This window comes from Panthera pardus, unplaced genomic scaffold (assembly GCF_024362965.1).
Source record: "Panthera pardus isolate Hobbes unplaced genomic scaffold, ASM2436296v1 HiC_scaffold_22, whole genome shotgun sequence".
Classification (NCBI taxonomy): Eukaryota; Metazoa; Chordata; class Mammalia; order Carnivora; family Felidae; genus Panthera; species Panthera pardus.
This window is the reverse complement of record NW_026526788.1, coordinates 59,655,127-59,677,828: the sequence shown is the minus strand read 5'-3', so window position 1 is coordinate 59,677,828 and position 22,702 is coordinate 59,655,127. Positions and strand designations below refer to the sequence as shown.

General features: G+C 40.9%; 1 protein-coding gene and 1 pseudogene across 1 annotated transcript in view; both read left to right on the top strand.

Moving 5' to 3' along the window:
* The window catches only part of ARMH3 (armadillo like helical domain containing 3), a 174,105-nt gene that overhangs the window by 129,278 nt on the left and 22,125 nt on the right, over positions 1 to 22,702 (top strand). The window contains exon 24 of the mRNA XM_019459228.2: positions 9,866 to 9,944. Within this exon, the coding sequence (XP_019314773.1) occupies positions 9,866 to 9,944 (79 nt within the window). The remainder of the gene's footprint in view (positions 1 to 9,865; positions 9,945 to 22,702) is intronic.
* LOC109272807 (40S ribosomal protein S29-like) lies at positions 20,893 to 22,311 on the top strand (annotated as a pseudogene).

Below are 22,702 nucleotides of genomic sequence, written 5' to 3'. Positions count from 1 at the left end.
GGTTGTGAGTTCGAGCCCCATCTTGGGTAGAGATTACTTAAAAATAAATAAACTTAAAAAAAAATTAAATAACTCAACCTCAGATGAACTATTTTATCTGCTGCCTCATACTATTCAGTCCTACCTTTACCCCTTCTCAGAAGCCAGCCTTTTACCTATACGAAGATTTCCCAGGTAGAAGCAATTATAAATATAGTTTTCTTGTCTTTAATCCCAGATATCTGAGAATATGCTCTGTAGTATAGATCACTGGACTGCTCTTTTAGGTCTAGGTAAGGGGAAGCTACTTGTGGGGAAAAAAAAAAAGTTCCCTTTAGGTCAGGCTAGATATTATATAGGAAAACACAGAAGAAAACTTTGGAAAGGAAATCCAACCAAATGGAGAAACTGGTACTAGAGAATATGGTCTCTTGCCCAAGGTCATACAACCTAGAAGTGGAAGAACCAGGATGTTTAACTTGGGTCTACTGCCTCTAAAGCCTTGCTTTTCATTTTATATATACCATGTTGTTCATAGAAGCAGTGGTATTTTAACTGGGCCGTCAAGGGAAAAATAAGACTTACGCTTTTTAGGCGTAAAGAAAAATAGCATTCCCTGTGAAGAAAACCATGTAAGTAAAAGCATGACATCCAGATGTACATGTTTAGCAAGTATTTGAAAATACAAGACTATAGTTCTTATGATGTTGAGGCTTGAGGTCCCAATTTATTTTTATCAGGCTTCAGATATGCACCCATGTTCAGACTCTTTAATATATATCTAGTAGCCTTATAGGAATAATTTTAGAGTGAAACTTCTAAGAATATTCTCAGTGTGTACCATCTTGAGTATACCAGTTATGTTTCCTCCTTCCTTGGAATGAGAGCGACAGAAACTTTTCCTGTAAGCAACCTTTGTCTGTTTTTCTCCTTTCTGCTTGAAGGATTTACATAGCAGCTTTTAGAGCTAGGCTGCTTGCTTCAAATATCTCAGTAAGGAAACAGTCACCATGTTCTGGGCTTCTGGTTGAAACTGTGATTTATCTATTGTTTCATAAAAGACCCTCAGATGCTGTGGGAGATAGCTGGGATTGTGAGAATTTGCATCTTTGGAGGATTTGCTTTAGATTCCCTCTGGATATGAGAAAGAATCTACATTTTCTCTTAAGCTACATTGCCTTCATGGTTAAGGTAACATTCCTGTGCATTTCTTGAGTAAGCTGGGCATTAACTATGTGTCTCAGCCATCATCCACCCAGTACTAGGGAAAAGAAAGCTGCTTTGCAGAGTCATGAGTCAGAGAGAATAAGTTAAAAATGGAGCAAGAAATCCCTAGCCAGTTTGTGGCTCAGCCTTGCTGTTCCATCTGTCCGCTTCCTTTTGCTTCGGTTTGTGTAAGTGACCCTGTCTTGGACAGTCAGAAGTTGGCAATTGCATTAGAGGGTGGCCCAGATTCTTGCCTTTAAAGGTGCTTTGAGTGCAGAGCTATCTCTCTCTGGCTGACTTTAGCAATTTCCCATTACTATGACACTGTCTCTTTTGCCTTTCCTCTTTGGGACTTCCTAATTCAGTGGCATTAGGAGACCCAGTAACAGAGTATAACACACTCCCCTGCTCCTTTCCTACTCCGCTACTCCAGACAAAAACCTAGGCTTACTTTCAGAAGATATTAGATTACTTTAATAAGGATTGCCAGAAAGCTTTTCTCTGGCCTCCCGGTATGATTTAAGAGGAAGAGAAAGCTTTACTGTCTTCAGTGATGACTTTTGTTCCTTCTTTGAAGGACAGCTGTTCATGTCCAAGTCACCTTTTCTCTTGGGATGGGCATAAAACATTGTTATTGTTGTTTTCATACTTTTTGAGAGTAGCTGGTGATCACAGACCTCCTTACTTGTGGTAAGACTGAACAAAAACCTTCTTAGACTTTGATTTATTCATTCACTTTTAAAAATTGAATCTCCCAGTACACCAGGCATTTTGCTAAAGTTTGGAAATATAGTGGTGAGTAACATAAATTTGGTCCCTGCTCTCATAGAGCATTTAGTTCCAGTTTGAATAAAGCTGGGGGTTTGGTTAGAAATTATATTCCCTTTCCCCACAAAGTTCTACTTCCAGATTTCTTTCCCTTTCCTTGGGCCTTATTTCTTTAAATCTTCTTCCTAGTCCTGGATGGATGGCTGCTCTGAGTAATGTGGGCAGCTCTAGCCATTTAAAAAAAAAAAAAAAAAAAAGTGTTCAAGAGTGTTGAGAATAAGAGAGCCTTCCTTCTTCCCTACCAGTCTACCCCCAAAGTTTTATTCCAGGGAATTTTTTGTTCAGTAGCCAAAAGTTGACATCATTTGCCAGATGCAGGCCTTTTAATCCTAAAGTTATCGAGGGGTGCCCGGGTGGCTCATTCAGTTGAGCATCCAACTTCTGCTCAGGTCATCTCATGGTTCGTGAGTTCAAGCCCTGTGTCGGGCTTTGTGCTGACAGCTCAGAGCCTGGAGCCTGCTTCAGATTCTGTGTCTCCCTCCCTCTCTCTGCTCCCCTCCTCCTCCCTCTCTCTCTCAAAAATAAATAAACATTTAAAACTTAAGAATAAAATAAAGATCTCAAGCATATTACCAGGAGTTGAACTCTCCTTATCTCTCAAGAGAGTTGGTCCTCTCTTGCACATGTGACTTCCACTGCCAGTCTCACTCACATCTCTGCTACTTCATGTGGCACTGCACCCACCACAGAGGCTTCTACAGAAGTTCCTCAAACTCTCTCTGCTTTGTAATGTACAAACTAGTCAGTGACCCAGTGAGCTCCTTTTCCTCCTGCCACCAGCACTAGCGTATGTGATCTCTAGGAAAGTTATCTTGGTGAGTGAAACACCTTGGGATCTGTGAATTCTGTGTAGACTTGGTTCCTGGGGAAAGCGGCTTACTTAAGAACTGCTGGAGTCAAGGTGGCCTTAATCTTAAAAACAACTTTATTCGTATGTGTTACAACTCACCCATTTAACATATACGACTCATTATTTTAAAATTTATCATCAGTTTGTACAGCTATCCCTACAATCTAATTTTAGAATATTTTGTTCCTACCACAAAGGTACTCCATACCCATTAGCAGACAGCCCCCATTCTTCCTCTAACCCTACCCTCAGCCCAAAATAACCACCAATTTATTTTCTGTCTTCATAAACTTGCCTCTTCTGTACCTTTCCTATAAATGGAATCATACAGGGGTACCTGGGTGGCTCAGTTGGTTAGACATCCGACTCTTGCTCTTGGCTCAGGTCATGATCTTGTGGTTGTGAGATCAAGCCCTGCATCAGGCTCTGCGCTGGCAGCATAGAGCCTGCTTGGGGTTCTCTCTCTCCCTCTCTCTCTGCCCCTCCCCTGCTCACGTGCATGCACTCTCTCCGTCTCAAAATAAATGAATACGCTTTGAAGGAAAAATATTAAAAAGAAAAAAAAGGAATCCTACAATATGTGGCCTTTTGTGTCTGGCTTCTTTCCTTTAACATAATGTTTCTAAGGTTAGTCCATGTTGTAGCATTGATCAGTACTTCATTCCTTTTTATGGCTGAATAATATTCTATTACAGCTATACCACATTTTGTTTATCCATTCTTCAGTTAATGGACATCTGGGTTGTTCTGTGTTTTGGCTATTATGAATAATGCTACTGTGAACATTTGTGTACAAATTTTTGTGTAGACATAATGTCTTCATTCTTTTCAGTATAGAGAATGGGTCATATGGTAATTCTAGGCATTAATATTTGAGGAACTGCTAAACCACTAAAGTAGCTGTACCATTTTACAATCCCACCGGCAATATATGAGAGTTCTAATTTTTTCATGTCCTTGCCAACACTTATTACTGGTTTTTTGATTATTGCCATTTTAGTTGGTGTGAAATGGTATTTCATTGAGGTTTCTTGCCAGATGTATGATTTGCCAGTATTTTCTCCCATCCTATGAGTTGTCTTTTCACTTTCTTGATGGTTTCATGTATGGCACAAAAATTTTTAAACTTGAGCTAGTTTTTCTTTTTTCATTTCCACTTTTGGTATCCTAAGAAATCGTTGCTTAACCCAAGGTCACAAAGAGTTATGTGTTCTTCTAAGGTTTTTATAGTTTTTAGATCATACATTTAGATCTGTGATCCTTTCTATGTTAATTTTTGTATTTGGTGTGGAGTTGGGGGCCAACTTCAGTCTTTTGCATGTAGATATCCAGTTTTGCTAGCACTATTTCTTGAATAGACTATTCTTTTCCCATTTGTCTTGCCACTATGTCAAAGGGACATCTTTTTTGGTCATCTTTGTCATATGTTAATTTTTCCATAATGGCTATGCTTTCTCCTTCTTTGCCCACTCAAACCTTCCTCTTCATGCTCCTTTTCTTCCTTTCCAGTCCTCTTTTCTAAAATACTTTTCAGCATATGGGGCGCCTGGGTGACTTAGTCGGTTAACCGTCCGACTTCGGCTCACGTCATGATCTCACTGTCCGTGAGTTCAAACCCCGCGTTGACAGCTCAGAGCCTGGAGCCTGCTTCAGATTCTGTGTCTCCCTCTCTCTCTCTCTGACCCTCCCCCATTCATGCTCAGCCTCTCTCTGTCTCAAAAATAAATAAACATTAAAAAAATTTTTTTAAAATACTTTTCAGCATAAAAACTTTTAGCTGGCATAAGATTGGTTTTGTTTAAATGCCTGAAAGGCTGTGATTAGATGAAAGTCAATCTCAAGATGCAAATGAAAGGAAAAATGAGCATCTCTTTCTTGGCCATGTATGGCCTAACCTACTATTTTTTCAGACACTGTATGTCTTCAGTCTGTGTGTGCCTTCTCTATGGTACAGGCCACTCAGACACCCCTGAAAGATCTTTCTTTATTGGAGTCTGTGTTTCTCACTTAGTAAAGGCTAAAGGGCCCAGCTCACTCTGCCTGGGAAACTGGTAACCCATGTAGCTACATGTGTGGCTTTTGTGACTGGAACTTTGTCACACAGGAACCTCACGATCCTCTTCTAGAAGAGAAGGAAATAATAACCCACAATATGAAGGCTTCAGAGAGAGGAAGTAACCTGCAGAATGAGAAGCAGACTTTATCTACTCTACTACTTTGCTAAAAACTGACTCAGGCTTGGAGTCTGCTTTGCCCGAATGCCAGGGTCCAGTGGAGAGTAGAATATCCATGTACATCTTCTCAATGGCCATAACAAAATATCATAGACCAGGTAGCTTAAAAAACAGATGTTTGTTTTCTCACAGTTCTGGAGGCCAAAAGTACCAGATCAAGGTTCCGCAAGGGTCAGTTTCTGGTGAGGACTTTTTTTCTGGTTTGCTCACAGCTGCTTTCTGCCTTGTGCCTTTACATGGTGGAGGGAGGCAGAGAGGGAAGAAGAAGGAGACAGAGAGAAATTGCCATATCTTCTTCCTGGAACACTCAAATTTTAGACTTAAGCATTGGACAATTGCTATCTGTTAGGTTTGGGTCAGTAAAATGAGAAAGCTACTGTTAGAATGTATCAGAAGACCCCCCCGCCACCTCCCCACCAAAAAATGTTCAGAGGAGATAGTATTAAATCCCTTTGGAGATGATACTGGTGGGAAGGGAAGCCTAAAGAAAAGAGAGGCTCCTCACTTATAAATGTAGTACCTCATCTTTCTCCCACTGAGAGCTACTCAGGCATAAATCCTATTCTAGGACCTGGCCAGGTGGGGCAGTGTGGAATCACAACCCAGGTGAGCCCTAGTAGGCTGCAAACTTGCTGGGGAAGGAGAAGCTAAGTATTTCAGTTACTGCAGAGGCATGTGTCACTCAGTGTGGGCGGACTTAGCCTGGTTTCAGTGTTTTGTCATCTCTTTGCTATCTCAGAAGAAATTTCCATTTCAGCAGTATGAAGTCCTGAGAACTTTAATAGGAAGCTTCCAAGCCCTCTCTGAAATTCCTTGCTAAAGAGCCTGGAAAGAGAACAGCCAGTGTCAGACTATTTTTCTTACCTCTTAGGCTTAGTGCCCTGCACCTGGCATCTCCAGTAGATCAGATTAGTACTCAGATTTTACAGGTAACTGTCTCAAAGAGACAGCAAGAAAAGTAAAGCAGAGATATGTACTCTATGCCCTTCGTGGTTTACTGGCTTGGAGACTGCTAACTGAATTTACACTGTTCCACCTCTCAGGTTTTTTGTTTGTTTCTTTTTTAAGTTTTTATTTATTTATTTTGAGAGAGAGAGAGAGTGAGTGAGCGAGACAGGGGCAGAGAGAGAATCCCAAGCAGGCTCCGTGCTGTCAGTGCAGAACCTGATGTGGCACTCAACTCATGAACCATGAGATCATGGCCTGAGCCGAAGTCAGGCACTTAACTGGTTGAGCCACCCAGGTTCCCCTTTTCTCAGGTTTCTAAATAGTCCCTCCCCATGCCTGGTGAGAGGCTTCAATTGCCTGCTGAGATCTGAGGCTCTGGGATGGCAGTGTCATGGGGAGGTTGGAGGATGATCTTATCCTCATTCCAAATTTCCAGAGTGGCATATCTGTCATACCCTCAGGATGAGTTTGCTCAGACAATATCAGCACATATGCCCTGATGATATAGACCATGCATAGACCCAGCTGACACTTGATGGGTATAACTTTGGGAAGGGAAGGAAATAAGTATACATTTTGAGAATGCCTTCCAGGTTTTTTGTTTCTCTCCCTCATTCCCTTTCTCTTCCCTTCCTCCCACTTCCCCTCCATCCCTTTCCTCCCCTGTCTTCTTCTTCCTTCTTTCCCTTTCTCCTTTCTCTTTTCCTTCTTTTCTTTTTCCTTACTTTCTTTCCTAGTGAGAGAATTCCTTAGGTAGAAAGGGAGCAGAATTACAGCATCCCCATCAGTTTCATTCCCAGGGATTATTTCATTGTCCAGACCTTATCAGCTTCATTGGGTTGCCAACTGGGCCCCCATGGCTGCTACTCTCCCACCCAGACGGACACTAGAATACTTTGGAGTTCTCTGTTCTCCAAACCTAGGCAAACAAAAACAAACAACCCTAGTTAGTTCAGTTGAGTCAGGATTTTGTTAAACATTTTTTCAAAAAAATTTTACTGAGAAATTTAAGGAAAACCTGAAAAAAAAAAAAAAGACCACTATAAAACCATGAAATGAATGTATTTACAGAATTCAAATTCTTTTTCCTAAAATAACTGAGATTTAACAGTAGATTGATTTGGTGACCGTGTTTTATTTTCTTAATCCTTGTTTTATTTTCTTAATCCTAGCTCTTGGATGCTAGACCCTGTGATCACACTCTACACTGGATTAACTTTAACTTGGTACTGCTGCTAGGTTTGGTGGGATTCTCAATTCTTCTCTAAACCTCCTCCCTTGTCTTCTCATTGCATTTAGGCTCCTGGTTTTCCTTTTCTGCTCCTGGACTGTTGTCATCCCTGCCAATATCCTCAAAATTTCACCTTCTGGATGAGAAAATTATTTGACCCCTACTTGGTCCAAATTCTTTCCCACTTTGGATTTAGACCAAGCTACAACCTTAACTTGCACATAACATCTGTACCCTTTTTGGTAGTCTCTGGAAAAACAAGTTACCAGAATTTTACTCTGTTCCTGACCCATTACTGTCCTGTTTGATGTATTCATTCATTGAATATTTATTGAGTACCAGCTGTGTGCCAGGCACTGTGGTAGATGTTTGACATTGCTTTATTATATAAATGTTGCAAGAATCCTTTTAAGATTTAGTCACTCTTTCGACAAACATTTATTTTATGCCTACAATGTACTATTCCTGGGTACTGTACTAAGTGCTAAGGTAGGTGTTATTCCCACTTTTTTTCCTCTGAGACATATAGCATCCCAAAAACCCAAAATAACAAATGGCCAAACCATGATTTTTTTTATTTAAGCTTTGGCTTATACTTTCATTACCCATATTAGATTAAATGGTTCAAGAATTTTATACTATCAGTAAATTATATTAAAAGAATATATTGATTTCAATTGTGCTACCATACATTCACGTGCATGTGCACTTTAATAAAGTTTTTATTTTGGAATAATTTTAGAATTATAGAAAAAGTACAAAGGTAATACATAGAGTTCTTACATGCTCCTTAACCAGGTTTCCTGCATCTTCCATTACCATGGTACATTTATTCAACACTAAGAAACTGGCAATGGTACATTACTGTTAACTAAGCTCCGTATTTTATTTGGATTTCACCAGTTTATCCATTAATGTTCTCTTTCTGTTCCAGGGTCCAGTTTAGGGTATCATGTTGCATTTAGTTGTCATGTCTCCTCAAGATCCTCTGGTCTGTGACAATTCCTCAAGTATAGTTTTTCATGACCTTGACAGTCTTTAAGGAGTACTGACCAGGTATTCTGTAGAATGCCCCCAGCTTGGTTTTGTCTCATGTTTTTCTCATGATTAGATTGAGGTTATGGATTTTGGAAGTATATAACAGAAGCAAAGTGCCCTTCTCAAAAAAGATCATACCAAAGGTTACGTGAATACCAGATTCATGCCACATGAATGTTCACCGTCTTCACTTGGCTAATAATACAGTATTTTCCAAGATTCTTTACTGTAAAGTTACCATTTTCCTCTCTTACTACTCTATTTTATTCTTTGGAAATAAGTCACTAAGTCTAGCCTGCTCTCAGTGGGAATGGGAACCTAACTCCACCTCCTAAAGGGGAGAGTATCCACACATACTATTTGAAATTGTTCTGTTAGAAAGATTTGTCTCGGGTCATGATCCCAGGGTTGTGGGATCGAACCCTGTGTCGGGCTCTATGCTAAGTGTGGAGCCTGCTTAAGATTCTCTCTCTGTGTCTCTCTCCCTCCCCCTCTTCTCCTGCCCCTCTCCCCTGCTCATGCTCTCTCTCTAAAAAAAAAGAAAGAAAGATTCATCTCTTCCCATTTATTTAATCATTTTTGTATCAATTTGTACTTATGCTAAACTCTGATCTGAAACCTGTGCTTTTTCTGCTACACGAGATAAGAAGTGACAAGGACCTATATATACACCGAAGTATTGGTTTCATGGAACTTTATTTATTTCAGATGGCAGACTTTTTTTTTTTTTTTTTTTTTTTTTTTTTTTAAAGAGAGGGCACTCATGGGGGAGAGAGGGGCAGGGGGAGAGAATCTTAAGCAAACTCCATGCTCAGTGTGGAGCCCCATATGGGGCCCCAATGTGGGTCGTAATCCCACGACCCTGGGATCATGACTTGAGCTGAAATCAAGAGTCGGACACTCAACCGACTGAGCCTCCCAGGCGCCCCCAGATTTCAGAGATATTTAAGAACTATATTTGATAAGACTTGGTGACCTTGAATGTGAGGGTGATGGAAAGGAAGTGTTTGAAAATGACACTCAGATTTTGAATGGCTGGAAATAACATTGTGGTTTGAAATTATTAACTAACAAGTATGAAGGTTGGTTCTAGGCTTTGATAAAGCTCAGCTTCTTCAGAGATTGTATTTAGCCTACATGTTGGTCCAGCTTTACCAAGTGCCCTGTTCTCCTAAGTCAGAGCAGAGAAAACTACTTTTCTTTCTGACTGAAACATCAGGGCCCCCTAGTGGAGAGCCCCCTGGGTCTTGTTTCTTGCCTGAAGGAGGCTTGGTTTTATTTTTTGTTTGGTTATGAGATTTTCCCTCTGGTTCATTTGCAGAACAGAGACACTTGATTCTCCTCTTTATCTAATAAATTGTAAACACTTCTCATTTCAGAGTTATCCGTTCCCCACCATGTGACCTCATGGTCAATAAAAAGATAGTTACTCTCTGACAATCACTCCCATGTACTCACACTCTAAACCAGAGGGTACTTGGTACTTATTTTTAACTTATTTATCTGCTTCTTCCATCTGATGCCATATTAATGTTAATTCTTTTTTTTCAGGGCCATCATCAATCACTTTAACCCCAAAATTGAATCCTATGCTGCTGTGAATCACATATCCCAACTGTCAGAGGAGCAGGTAAGCCACATCCCTCCCCAGAGTTGGTGGCAGGGATCAAGCAGTTGTCCTCTCTTTGATAGCAGAGGCATTCTGTGACTGAGCATCTGGTGGCAGGAGCCAGGCTGCTAAGAGCAATTAGTAAGGGATTTGTTGATAGTACTTTAAATAGAGTGCTGGCTTCTGCTTTTGTGCCATGTAAGGGGTTCATTAATTGTATAGAAGATATGTAGGTGAAAATTCGGTGAATTATTATTTTAGAGTGGGTGATAGGCATTTCTTTTTTTAATTTTAGGCAGAGAGTCATTTTTATTTTTAAAAATAAGAAATGAGAACTTAGAAATGGATAAAACTGCCAATTAGAAAAACCCTGAGTTCAGCTTAATTTGATGCTATTTGGCTTGTTAAAATATGAGCCCTCATTGGGGCAGATTTTCCTTAGTAATTGAGTTCTATTTGCCTCGAGCAGTTATTTCTGAGCAGGTTTTTCTGTGGTATGGACTGAGTTGGAGATGCAGATAGCATTATGTGTTTGTTTTCCTTGAGTCTGGCCTGATTTCCCCTTCTCCCTAAGTGCCTGCACTCGGCTCTGCATTATATAAAAGTACAGATGGGGCTTTAGCGTGGCATGGGATTGAACTTGATGTTTCAGAATGAGACTCTTGAGTTCTGTTTTTAAAAGCACCAACTGAGACATCCCATTTACACAATCTCCTTTCTTTCCTACCTGACTCCCCAGCTGGAGGGCCGGGGTAGTCATGAGTTGAGAGTAAAGGTATAAGTTCCAAACCAATAAAGTATGCTCTCCCTTTTTTGCCAGTATATCGGTGAAACCCTTCTCTGAATCTTTTGCTAGCAGAGCCAACCAGCAATGGTATGAGCGAGTGTTCCAGTGTTCCTAAAAGCTATTCAGCCAGCTCAGTGAGGCACCAGGCAAGCCTTTTCCCTAACAGGCCTCTCAGTATTCTCACCAGTGGCTCTTTCCTCAGCCAGATGGATAGGACTCTATTAGTCTGTTGTTCCCTTTGACATATTTGTTCTCTTTTGTGAGGCCAGCTGTGAGAATCCATCCTCTTATTTAAACTGCTTTTGTAAATAGCTTTCGTTTTCTTTTTTCCCCAAGTCCTGTTCTTTGATGCCACTGCTTTCTGTGAGGTACTTCAAGATGCTACCTTTTCCCTGTTGGACCAGTTCAGATTGGTTTTACTATATCATTTTTATGCAAAAGAATTCAACATCCTGAGTTTTGTATAATAAGAGAAAGGGTGACTTTCCTACCACAGTGAGCTCTGGTTAGTCTAAAAGCTTTAAAAAAAAAAAAAAAAAAAAAAGAAAAGAAAAAAGGAAGGCACATTTTCCCTGTCAGCCACGTGCAGTATTCATTCCCCAGCAGCTTGGGAAGGTCAGGCTGAAATCTTTCTACAGCAGTAGCAGCCACAGACCAATAATAAAAATCCATTCTGGCGCACGAGGCAATCTGGAAAAGGATGATTAGCAAGCACGTGTCCTCACCCTCCTCCAACTTCTCTCAAAGTTAAATGAAGTGATGAAAGTGCCTCTCAGAAAGAGTCCACAAGCCAGAGATGAGGTGATTTCTGTGGGGAGGGAGAGTACACAGTCCTATTCAAGAATGGAGAAGAGATAACGGCTCTGGAAGATTTACTTAGTGAGCAAGTAATTACATGCCTGCCGTTTGCAAGGTGTGGTGCTGGGTAGTGAGGATCCATGGTGAATAATCTAAGTGTAGTCCTTGCTGTCACAGAGTTTTGTACACTATCTCTCTTAGCAATCCTTTTCACTTTGGGAGTGGGGGAAGGGTGTTGCTATTCTAGGACCCTTTTCAAAACTGCCCTTAAAATAGTTGTTGCTTCTCTTCCCTAGCTGACTTTGAAGGGCTCTAAATGACAGCATTAGGGTGCACTTGGTTTTATTCTTAGCACTATCAGATTAGAAGTATTTGACCGCCTTGTTAATCTCCGACATGTGTTGGAGCACTTCTCCCCCTTCACTTCTGAACATAAATGGCTACTATCACTTAATGTTAAGTGTATTCACAGCTTCCCAAAGAGCTGGCTATGGGATCCATTTGGGCCCTGTAGTTGTTAGCAGCAAACTAAGTAGAGAGAAAAAAAATCAGGAACTTAATCCCCAAGTAGATTCTAAAGCACTCCTAGGGGCCACCTGGGTGGCTCAGTCGGTTGGGCGACCGACTTCAGCTCAGGTCGCGATCTCATGGTTTGTGAGTTCGAGCCCCCACGTCAGGTTCTGTGCTGACAGCTCAGAGCCTGGAGCCTGCTTCAGATTCTGTCTCTCCCTCTCTCTCTTCTTCTCCCCCCTTGTGTTCTATCAAAAATAAATAAACATTAAGTAAGTAAATAAATAAATAAAGTACCCCTAAAAAAAAAAAAAAAAAAGAAACCCAGAAGACTATAGATAGGTGTTAACTGGAATTTATAGCACTTAGTAAGACAGCAGACAAGAGAAGGCTCTTTGCTAGATCTGCCTGCCCCGCCTGCCATTTTCTTCTGGCAAGAGATTTGTGAATTTTGAGTTCCGACAGCACCCAGACACATTCCAGCCTCTGTTTGAGGATTTCAGAGTGATATTTGTAAATTCATTATTGCTTACTGAACAAAGCCCATTCTCTTACACTGGCGCTTCTTTTCAGATTTCCAGAAGATACATGACATTTTTCTGTTACTTCTCATTGGCTTCATGGAGGGCCGAGCTTTTTAATCAGTCAATACCCTCAGTGTGACAGAATAGTTGTTCATTATCTAGTGTGATAAACTGCATGCATTGTTATAACTTTATACACATGTCACATTTGTCTAAGGTTGATGGTGAAGCTTGTTCATTTTGACTCCTTTTTGTGTATATGATAAAATATACGTAAAATTTACTATTTTAACCATTATTAAGTGTAGAGTTCAGTGGCACTAAGTACATTCACATCTTTGTGCAGCCATCACCACCATCCACCTCCAGAACTTTTTCATCATTTCATACTGAAACCCCATGCCCATTAAACACCATCTGCCCGTTTCTCCTCCCCCCACCCCTGTAATCACTGTTTTACTTTCTCTCTCTCTATATATGTCCTTTTTTTTTTTTTTTTTTTTAATATCTGTTTATTTCTGGGAGAGCTCAAATGCGGAAAGAGTAGAGAGAGGGGGACAGGGGATCCAAAGTGGGTTCTGCACTGACAGGCTGACAGTAGCGAGCCCAATGTGGAGCTCAGACTCAGACCACGAGATCATGACCTGAGCCGAAGTAAGACACTCAACCAACTGAGCCACCCAGGTGCCCCAGTTTTTTTTTTCTTAAAGAGGGTCCATTTTGGGGTGTCCGGCTGGCTCAGTTGGTGGAATGTGTGACTCTTGATCTTGGGGATTATAGGTTCGAGCCCCATGTGTAGAGATTACTTTTAAAAGTTTTTTTTTTTGTTTTTTTTTTTTAACGTTTATTTATTTTTGAGACAGAGAGAGACACAGCATGAACGGGGGAGGGGCAGAGAGAGAGGGAGACACAGAATCGGAAGCAAGCTCCAGGCTCCGAGCCATCAGCCCAGAGCCCGACGTGGGGCTCGAACTCGCGGACCGCGAGATCGTGACCTGAGCCGAAGTCGGACGCTCAACCGACTGAGCCACCCAGGTGTCCCAAAAGTTTTTTTTTTTAATTAAATCTTTTAAAAAAAAAAAAAAAGGTCCATCTTCTTAAAATTCTTAACCAGTCTTTGACACCTCCCCACCGCCCTCCAAATTTTAAGAATCACTGGCATAGTTCCTTTAGTAGTAAGTACCTTATACTTTCCTTGTTCCTGATGCCATCAGACCTTTGAAAATGCCCATTGAAGATCTTGAGCTCTTTTTAAACTATTCACTATTTGTTTTGGTTTACAAATGCTGTGACATATTGATTTATATCAGCTCTGATTTCCTGATAGACAAGAGAGGAAGGACTTCATGGTAGAATTTTACGGAAGATTCTCTAGAGCTCTGAATATCTAGAGTACGTAGTCACAATTTAGGATTCAAGTCAAAACCTTCTCTGAGTGCCTGATTCCTTAAGCTTTTAGTCACATTCATGACCAATTTTGTGACTTTGAAATATCCCATGGGAAAGCAAATAAATGGTTGGCCCACCCTTGCTTTCTTCAGCCTTCATTCACCTATCAGTATTTTAGCATTTAGCACCTGCTCTGTGCTCAGATTATGCTAGGCATTTGAGGAATAGAGAAGTATGGTAAAGGGCCTTTGTTCTCAAAGGATGGAATAAGTTCAAGAGATGGCTTAACACAGCTTATCGATAGCTGACCAGTACTAGCAGTGGGATCTGTGAACTCCTGTTAGAGGAAGACCTTTGCAGGTTGTGGTGGTCAGGAAAGGCCATATGGAAGAGAGAAGAATTGAGTTGAGCCTTGAAAGAGCAGGGATAGGAATTGGGTCAATAGAGAGGCATAGATTGTAAAATGTACTCAAAGCGAGGACCTGAAAAGGACAGAAAGAAAGGAGAAAAGTACCAGAGTTTCTGTAACCCTTGTCCTTGGATCACAGGATATCCAGAGGCTGGATGACTTAGAAATACAATTTTGTCATTTCAATTGTCATCACAGACCCCATAACCCACAATGTACTGACTCTCCTCCCTGACCTAATTGTACTGCCTTTGATTCAATTCATAAGTGTTAATCAAAGGCCTAGTATGAGCCAGCCTCAGTGCTAGGCATGTGATAAGGCCTAATGAGCAAACCAAGCTTTTAAAAAAAATGGTATAAAGTACATAACAAAATTTACCATCTTAACCATTTAAGTGTACAGTACACTAGTGTTGATATGTGTGCATCATTGCACTGTTGATCTCTAGAACTTTTTCATCTTGCAAAATGAAACCCCTCTCCATTGAACAACTTCCTTTCCCACCTCCTCCTCACCCCTGGCAACCACTATTCTACTTTGTTTTTCCGAGTGGGCAAACCTTTCTTGAAGCTGGTGTTCCTTTCATCCAAGTGGCTGAGGAGACTACTAGACATTTCTCTACAGGGAGGCTTAGCAATTTTCCAGGAGGATAAGCAAGGTGGTCTGCTGGCATCCCCATATGTCACAGGACCATAGGACAATGTAACCAGATTCTTAAGTTTTCTACTTTCGGAATTTTATGGAGTTTTACCTCCCATTATCTCTTTAAGTCTCCACTCTCACTGTGGGCTTTGGATTTTGGACTCAGAGGAGGCACGAATAATATTGTATATTGCAAGAGGTATCTTTAAAAGTATCGTGACAAAGCAAAGAATATAACTTATTTATAGGATTAGATTAAAGTAAATTAGGGAAAAGAGATGCTTCACATCTGAAGGTTACATTGGAAGCTAGTATACCTATTAGTAATCTTTCTAAACCTTTTTGATTTTCTCCTGATCCTAAGATGAGAGCCACTACAAATAAATGCTAGGCATTGAGAAATCCTAGTGAAATCTTGGGGTGCCGGCGGGGGCTCAGTCGGTTGAGCATCGACCTTGGCTCAGGTCATGATCTCACGGTTTATGTATGAGCCAGCTCTAGCACATTACTAGTTGTTGAGGAGCATTGGGAGAAGCAGGCTGTAAAGTTGTGAGGCAGGACTTTCTGAGCAGGGAGTGAGTGTAGCTCACTTTCCCCATGAGAGCCACTGATAGAAAGTTCTCCCCAGGACAGTTGAGATCTCTGAGTATTCCACTCTGAGAGTCCCTGTGATGTTTTTTCATCTTAGAGTAGGGCCTTAACCACCATGGAAAGCAGCCTTGACGGAGACACCTGCTGGAGACCTAAGATTTAGGATTCCTATGATGATAGCCATGACTCAGTTTCCTGTTGTTTTTCCACAACAGCCTGTAGTTTTGCACTGCCTCTCTATAACCCTGAGCGATGGTTGCTGTGTGAACTCTTACTGAGTGCAAAACATGCGACACAGCATTGGCTGAATGTTGACCTGTTTGGCAGAAAAAAAGTTCAATATGAGTTGTTTGTTAACTGGATCCACTAAAACAGGAAAGACAGTCAGTGGAAGAAGGATTTTCTTACAAGCTGCTTAACCTCGGAAATCAACTTTATGTTATATAGGGCATCTTAAGAAGGTCCAGATAAGAGGATAAGCTGATGATGTGCTGCCAGGATGGCCGTGGTCTCACTTGGACCAGGAGGTGGGCTTCACTGCCAGAGAAAGGGGAGACAGTATCTTGGATTTTAAGAGGACACAAATAGATAAAAGGAAAGGAAAAGCTAGTAGTTCTTGAGCTGGGCACTTTTATATAGGTTATTTGCTTCATTGTTGTATCAACTATTTGGGATAGGTACAGCTATCTTATAGATGAGGGTGCTAATGAGGCTAAGTAATTTGTCCATGGTCACACAGCTGTTAGTGCAAAGCCATAATGTGAACATAAGTCTGTCTGACACTGAAGTCTGAGCTCCTTCCACTTCATCAGGCCAAGGCATGTGTGACAACTTGAGCTTGCCAGGTATTCTGAAGGAAGGTGGAGGGAGAAGCAGAGACAGTGCAGATAATAGGGCTCATTCCTGGGGGCGTGGGAAAAGGCCCTGGTTTGGGAAGAGACCGTTCAGTTGAGGAAGGAAAGTACTGAACAGGGGCCTGGAGAGTTTGCCTGTCAGCCAGACAGAAATGCCTGAGTAGAGGCTTCTGGCACAGTATGATAACTTTATAAATGAGGAAAGAGTCTCTTTATTCCATCAAACATGTCAGCAAAGTTACTGTGAGAAATAAAGCTTTTCCACAGACCAAAGGCGACTTAAAAAAAATAAAAAGATTTTTTTTGTAATAGACAATATATTTATATGGGTCAAAATCTAAAAGCATACTGAATTTTAATTGTTTTTAAAGTAGTAGTTCCATTTTGTTAAAACAACAACAAAACAAAGACTCTCAAAATTAATGTCCCACAGCCAAGCTAGATGAATGTAGAGGTCACTGGTAAAGAGCTCAGCTTATTATTCATCTCTGCCACTGACAGCATTTTCTCCAATTAAATATGAATTGTGAAATGTGCATTACGTGAACTTCTGGTCTTCCTCAGTCAGGCTTCACTGCCACTGAAGTTTCATTGGCAGCGAATAGAGGAATAGTGTTGGAGCTTGTAGGAATTGCAGTATTTGTCAGCTTTTCCAGAGGTTACAGGGGACAGCAGCCCTTGCTTTCTTGGTTTAATCTAAGAAGGATCCTTTAGTCCAATTATTAAATGAGAGTGTACAAGTAAGACTTCCCCCTTTGGTTTGTTTTTTGGTCACCTCTTTCCTCCCAAATAGATCTTCCGGGAACTTTTATTTCCACTGCAACCCTTTCCTCAGGAGGTAGCTCAAAACTCTATAAGGTGTGCTAGAAAGAGCACGGTTTGCCACTGTGGTAACATCAGAGGCCTCAAGTGTTGCCATGCAAACTTACCTCTTCTAAGTTGTGCTAACGGGAAATGTTTTTGGTGGGTACCATAACAGTACTTCGACTTTTTGCAGTGATAACTGCACAAAGGAGGTTGCAGTCTTAAAAATGACCCACTCAACTAGAAGGGAAACTGTGGATAGCTCACAACTAGGATTTCTGGTAAAGAATTCTGTCTTTTAGGGAGGGATAGATCCGTGAGTCCTGGCAGGGAGGCAGAGACCCCATGTCACAGTGCTCGTGAGTTAGGAGCAGAGATGATGTTTTCTCTCTCCCTCCGTGATATGTTTCCAAAGAAAGACACCTCAGGTGGGGAGGACAGACACACTTGCCTCTTGGGTTGAACGGGGAGGAGTGGCCTGCCTATAATGAGCCACAGAGAAGGAGAACGCCTGATGCAATACTTGTGTGTCATGATTCCCCCACCTTCATTTCCTTGGCTGCCTCTTAGTGTGATTGCGTGCCTTGCTTGTGGAGGGAAAGGGCCTGGGCACTGGGCACACTGGATCTGTAATTAGTGCAAAGAAAAGCGTTACAAGGGCTGTCTAGGGCTTCAGCCAAATAAAGTCAGGGAGGTGGGGGCAACTGCCCAGGGAAATTAAAGAAAGTCACTGTCACCACTCCTTTAACCAGCTGATGGCCTCTCACTAATCACCACTGTGAGGTTCATTATCTGATCCACCTTGCTGAAGGGCAGAGCCAGTCTGTCAGATCAATAAATCTCAGGGTAGCGGAAAGCCCTTTGGTAGCAGGCTTGAAAGACATGGACGGGACTGGGAGAATTGGCCAACTTATATTGGTTTTGAAATTGAGTTTAATCCTGAAGTATAGGAGATGAAAATAGAAAAAAAGGGGAGAAACTTCTACGTATTATATGCAAGGTAGCTGTATAGAGGAAACAGTTACCTTTTAAAAGGCATCATCTTTTTTAGCCTAAGAGATTTGTTCACCTTTTGGATCCTTGTTTCCAAACAATTATATTGGATAATTGTGCCCTGGAGAGATATCCAGGTTATCCTGGATAGAAAGTCACTGTAAGCACACAGTAGAGGGAGAAGTGCTCACTCAATAGAGTCTGTGATTTTTGTTACCAGGCTGTTACTTGTTCTAGTTCCTGGGCTGTTGGCTTGTTTTCTTTTTTTCAGCCGCTTTGAGCTAAAGTGTTTTAAAAAACAACCAATCCTTGCCTCTCAAGGAAACCCTCAAGAACCTCCCTTGGTCTAAGAATTCTCTGATTTTGAGTGTCTTTGGTTAGAGCAGTAAGACAAGGAATATGTGCCCTAGCCTCAAGTTCCCCAGAGTAATTTCCTTCGGTGCAACAAGTATAGAAGTATCTGCTATGTGCCAAGCCAGGGGCTATAAAAATGCAAAGATTGTGCCTGCCTTGAAGACTTCACAGTGTAAGAATCAGCGTCACTACTTCTTGGTTAGACCTTTGCCTGTGTAGACCTCACTCAGCTGATGTATGCGGCATGCTTGCGGCAGCCCCACTTGACCTTGTACAAACCTAAGGACAGATAAAACCTCCCTGGTCTCCTTGTACCCTAGAGAAATATTGCCTCAGAAATCCATAAGTGGTTGGCCAGTGACCCTTATTTAGAATGAGTTTCCACAAGGAGAGCCATGATCATTTCATATCTTTATCCTTGCCTCAGTTTCACTAAAAAGGCAAGAATCAGAACCTTCATTAGATTGGTAAAGACAGGAAGGACCCTATAAACCCCCAAGCTTGGCAAATTATTGAGTTTGTCAGAAGGTCCAGGTAAGTACAGCCACTTATAAAAACCTCATGTAGCTAGTGTCCACTTGAAAAGTATTCCAGACACTGTTGATTGCCACCCAGAGCCCGTCTGTCTGTCTGTCTGTCTGTCTGTCTATTCTTTTTATTTTGTAGGGGGGAAGAGCATAGAGAAGGGGCAGAAAGAGGGAGAGAGAAAATCCTAGGCAAACTCCACATACAGCACAGAGCCCGACACAGGGCCCCTGAAATCATGACTTGAGCCAAAATCAAGAGTCAGAAATCAAGAGTTGAAATCAAGCCACACAGGTGCCCTTGCCCAGAGTCCATTGAATTTGTGAGGGAGGATTTCAAGGAGTGGAGGAGTGGAAAGGAGGAGCACAATGAGGAGAATCCTTGGCATTGTCAAAATACTGAGAATTCCTAACTTAGTTACTTGCCATCAGTCTGAATCATTCTTGCCCCAACCAAAAATGGAATAGTAATACCAAAAAAAGACATAAGCTTACTGCCATAGTTGTACATCTTTTTTTTTTTTAATTAAAATTTTTTAAGAGAAAGAGAGCATACAAATGGGAGAGAAGGGCAGAAGAGGGAGAGAGATAGAAAGAGAGAGGGGGAATCTTAAACAGGCTCCACCCTCAGTGTGGAGCCTGATGTGGGGCTCGATCCCACAACCCTAGGATCATGACCTGAGCTGAAATCAAGAGTTGGGCCCTCAACCAACTGAGCCACCCAGGTGCCCCCGTCTTTTTTGTTTTTAATCTAGTCATGATTTACTGAATTTTTAAAAACTTTATTGAGGTATACTTGACATAATATATATCATGCAAATACATATATCCACTATCCACCCCACCCCCACCCCCACAACATGTAGAACATGTCCATCCCTGCAAAAAGTTCTCCTTTGTGGTCAGTCTTAACCATGAGTCTGGGCCCTAATCAACCACCAGTGTCTTTTCTGTGTGCTCTTTTGCGTCTGAGATTCATCTATATTATGACACTCTTAGGTATTTACTGAAAGAAAAATGAAACTATGTCCACTCAAAGACTTGTACACAAGTGTTTATAGTAGCATTATTCATAATAACTAAAAACTAGAAACAACCTAAATGTCCATTAGCAACTGAATAGATTAAAAAATGTGATACATCCATATAATGGAGTATTACTCCTCCATAAAACAGAATAAAGTACTGATACATGCTGCAATATGGATGACTCTTGAAAACATATGCTAAGTGAAAGAAGCCACACACAAAGACCCAAAGGATTCCATTTATTTGAAATGTCCAGAATAGACACATCTATAAAGACAGAAAATACATTAGTGGTTACCCATGGCTAGGGTTGGGAAACAGAATGGGGAATGGCTGCTAATGGGTACAAGGTTTTTTGAAGGGCTGATGAAAATGTTCTAAGTTTAGATCATAGTGATAGTTGTACAACCATGTGAATACACTAGAAGTATTAAGGGGCGCCTGGGTGACTCAGTCGTTTGATTATCTGACTTCGGCTCAGGTCATGATCTCGCTGTTCGTGAGTTCGAGCCCTGTGTTGGGCTCTGTGCTCACAGCTCAGAGCCTGGAGCCTGCTTTGGATTCTGTGTCTCCCTCTCTCTCTGCCCCTCCCCTGCTCATGCCCTGTCTCTTATCTCTCTCTCAAAAATAAACAAACATTAAAAAAAATTTTAAGCATTGAATTGTATACTTTAAATGAGTTAATTTTATGGTATATAAATTATATCTCAATAAAGATCTTTTTTAAAAAATGCCAAACCATTTTCAAAAATGTTGTACCATTTTTCATTCCAACTGACAATGAGTAAGAGTTTTAGCCACTCCATATTCTTGTCACACTTGGAATTGTCTTTTTAATTTTACTTATTCTATGGGTATGCAGTGTTCTCATTATACTACATACATTACAATTTTAAAAATTAGTATTGTGTTTTGCCTTGTCACATGCAAGATGTGTCACATCCAAAATGGGTCACCAGCAGCTCTCCTAGAGCCATTTGAGGAAATTTGGCCAGGGTTCTTGTTCTGTTCAAACCCACATGGTCTGATCCAGAAACACAGCCTCGATATGTGCCGGCTGTATTTTCATCAGTGCACAAAGGATATATGCTTCATTAAGTTGGGTTAAGTGAACTTCCTTGAATGGGTCATCCGAGATACCTACCTGATGGTGGATATCTAAGAGACCTAGCTTAATGCTAACTCATTTTACATAAAATAAAAATACTGCAGTTATGGTTCTTAAAAAAAATAAATAACTTACTATCAATTTTATTTTGCATTATGACAAGTGATGTTGAGCAGTTGTCATTTGCTTACTGGACATTATATATCTTTTGTGAAGTGTCCAGACTATTTGGTTATTTAAAAAATCGGTGGGTGCCTCGGTGGCCCAGTTAGTTAAAGTGTCAGACTCTTGATTTTGGCTCAAGTCATGATCCCACACGGTTAGTGAGATCGAGCCTGCCCGGTGTGAGTCTGTGCACTGACAGCACAGAGCCTGCTTGGGATTCTCTCCCCCTCTCCGTCCCTCCCCCACTGTGCACACACTCTCTTTCTCAAAGTAAATAAATACTTGAATTTGAAAATCCGTTCATTTGTCTTGTGTGTGTGTTATTTAAGAGTTTTTGTGTATTCTGGATGCAAGTTCTTTGTCATATATATTTATTGCAAATATTTTCTTCTAGTCTATGGCTTGCCTTTTGCATTGTCTTAATGATGTTTTTTAAAGTCGAGACATTTTAATGAAGACCTATGTATATCTATTTAGTTAGTTAGTACTTACTTAAAGTTTCTTTATTTTGAGAGAGAGAGAAGGAGAGAGCAAACACAAGCAGAAGAGTGGCAGGGAGAGAGGGAGAAAGAGAATCGCAAGCACTGGGATCCACACTGTGAGCACAGAGCCTGATGTGGGGCTCAAACACGCCAAGTGTGAGATCGTGACCTGAGCCAAAATCAAGAGTTGGATGCTTAACTTACTGAGCCACCCAGGCTCCCCTAATAACAACTAATTTTAATTTAATTCAACATTCATGAAGATAAATTTATTAATCTTTGTAATGATTTGTGCTTTTGTGTTTTATTTAGTAAATCTTTGCCTACTCCTAGCTGTGAAATTTTTCACCTATATTTTCCTTTGTAAGTTTTATACTTCTAGCTTTCACATTTAGTTCCACGATCCATTTCACGTTTTTTTTTTTTTTTTTTTAAATAATCTCTATGTTCAATGTGGGGCTCAAACTCAAGACCCCAAGATCAAGAGTCCCATACTCTACTGACTGAGACAGCCAGGCACTCCTCTGCCTTTTTTTTACATTGATACTATTGTATGGTGTGTGATGAGTAAATGTTCATTCTACCCCCCTCCACTCCCTACCTCACATATCCAGTTGTTCCACCGTTGTTGTTGAAAAGACTGTTCTCTCTCCTATTGAAGTGCCTTGGCACATTTGTAAAAAATCAATTGACCATTTATATGCGGGTTCTGTTCCTTTGGTCTGCATGTCTAAATTTATGCCCTATATTGTTTAGATTATTGTAAGTCTGTAGTAAATCTCAAAGTCGGGTAATATTAGTCCTTTAATTTTGTT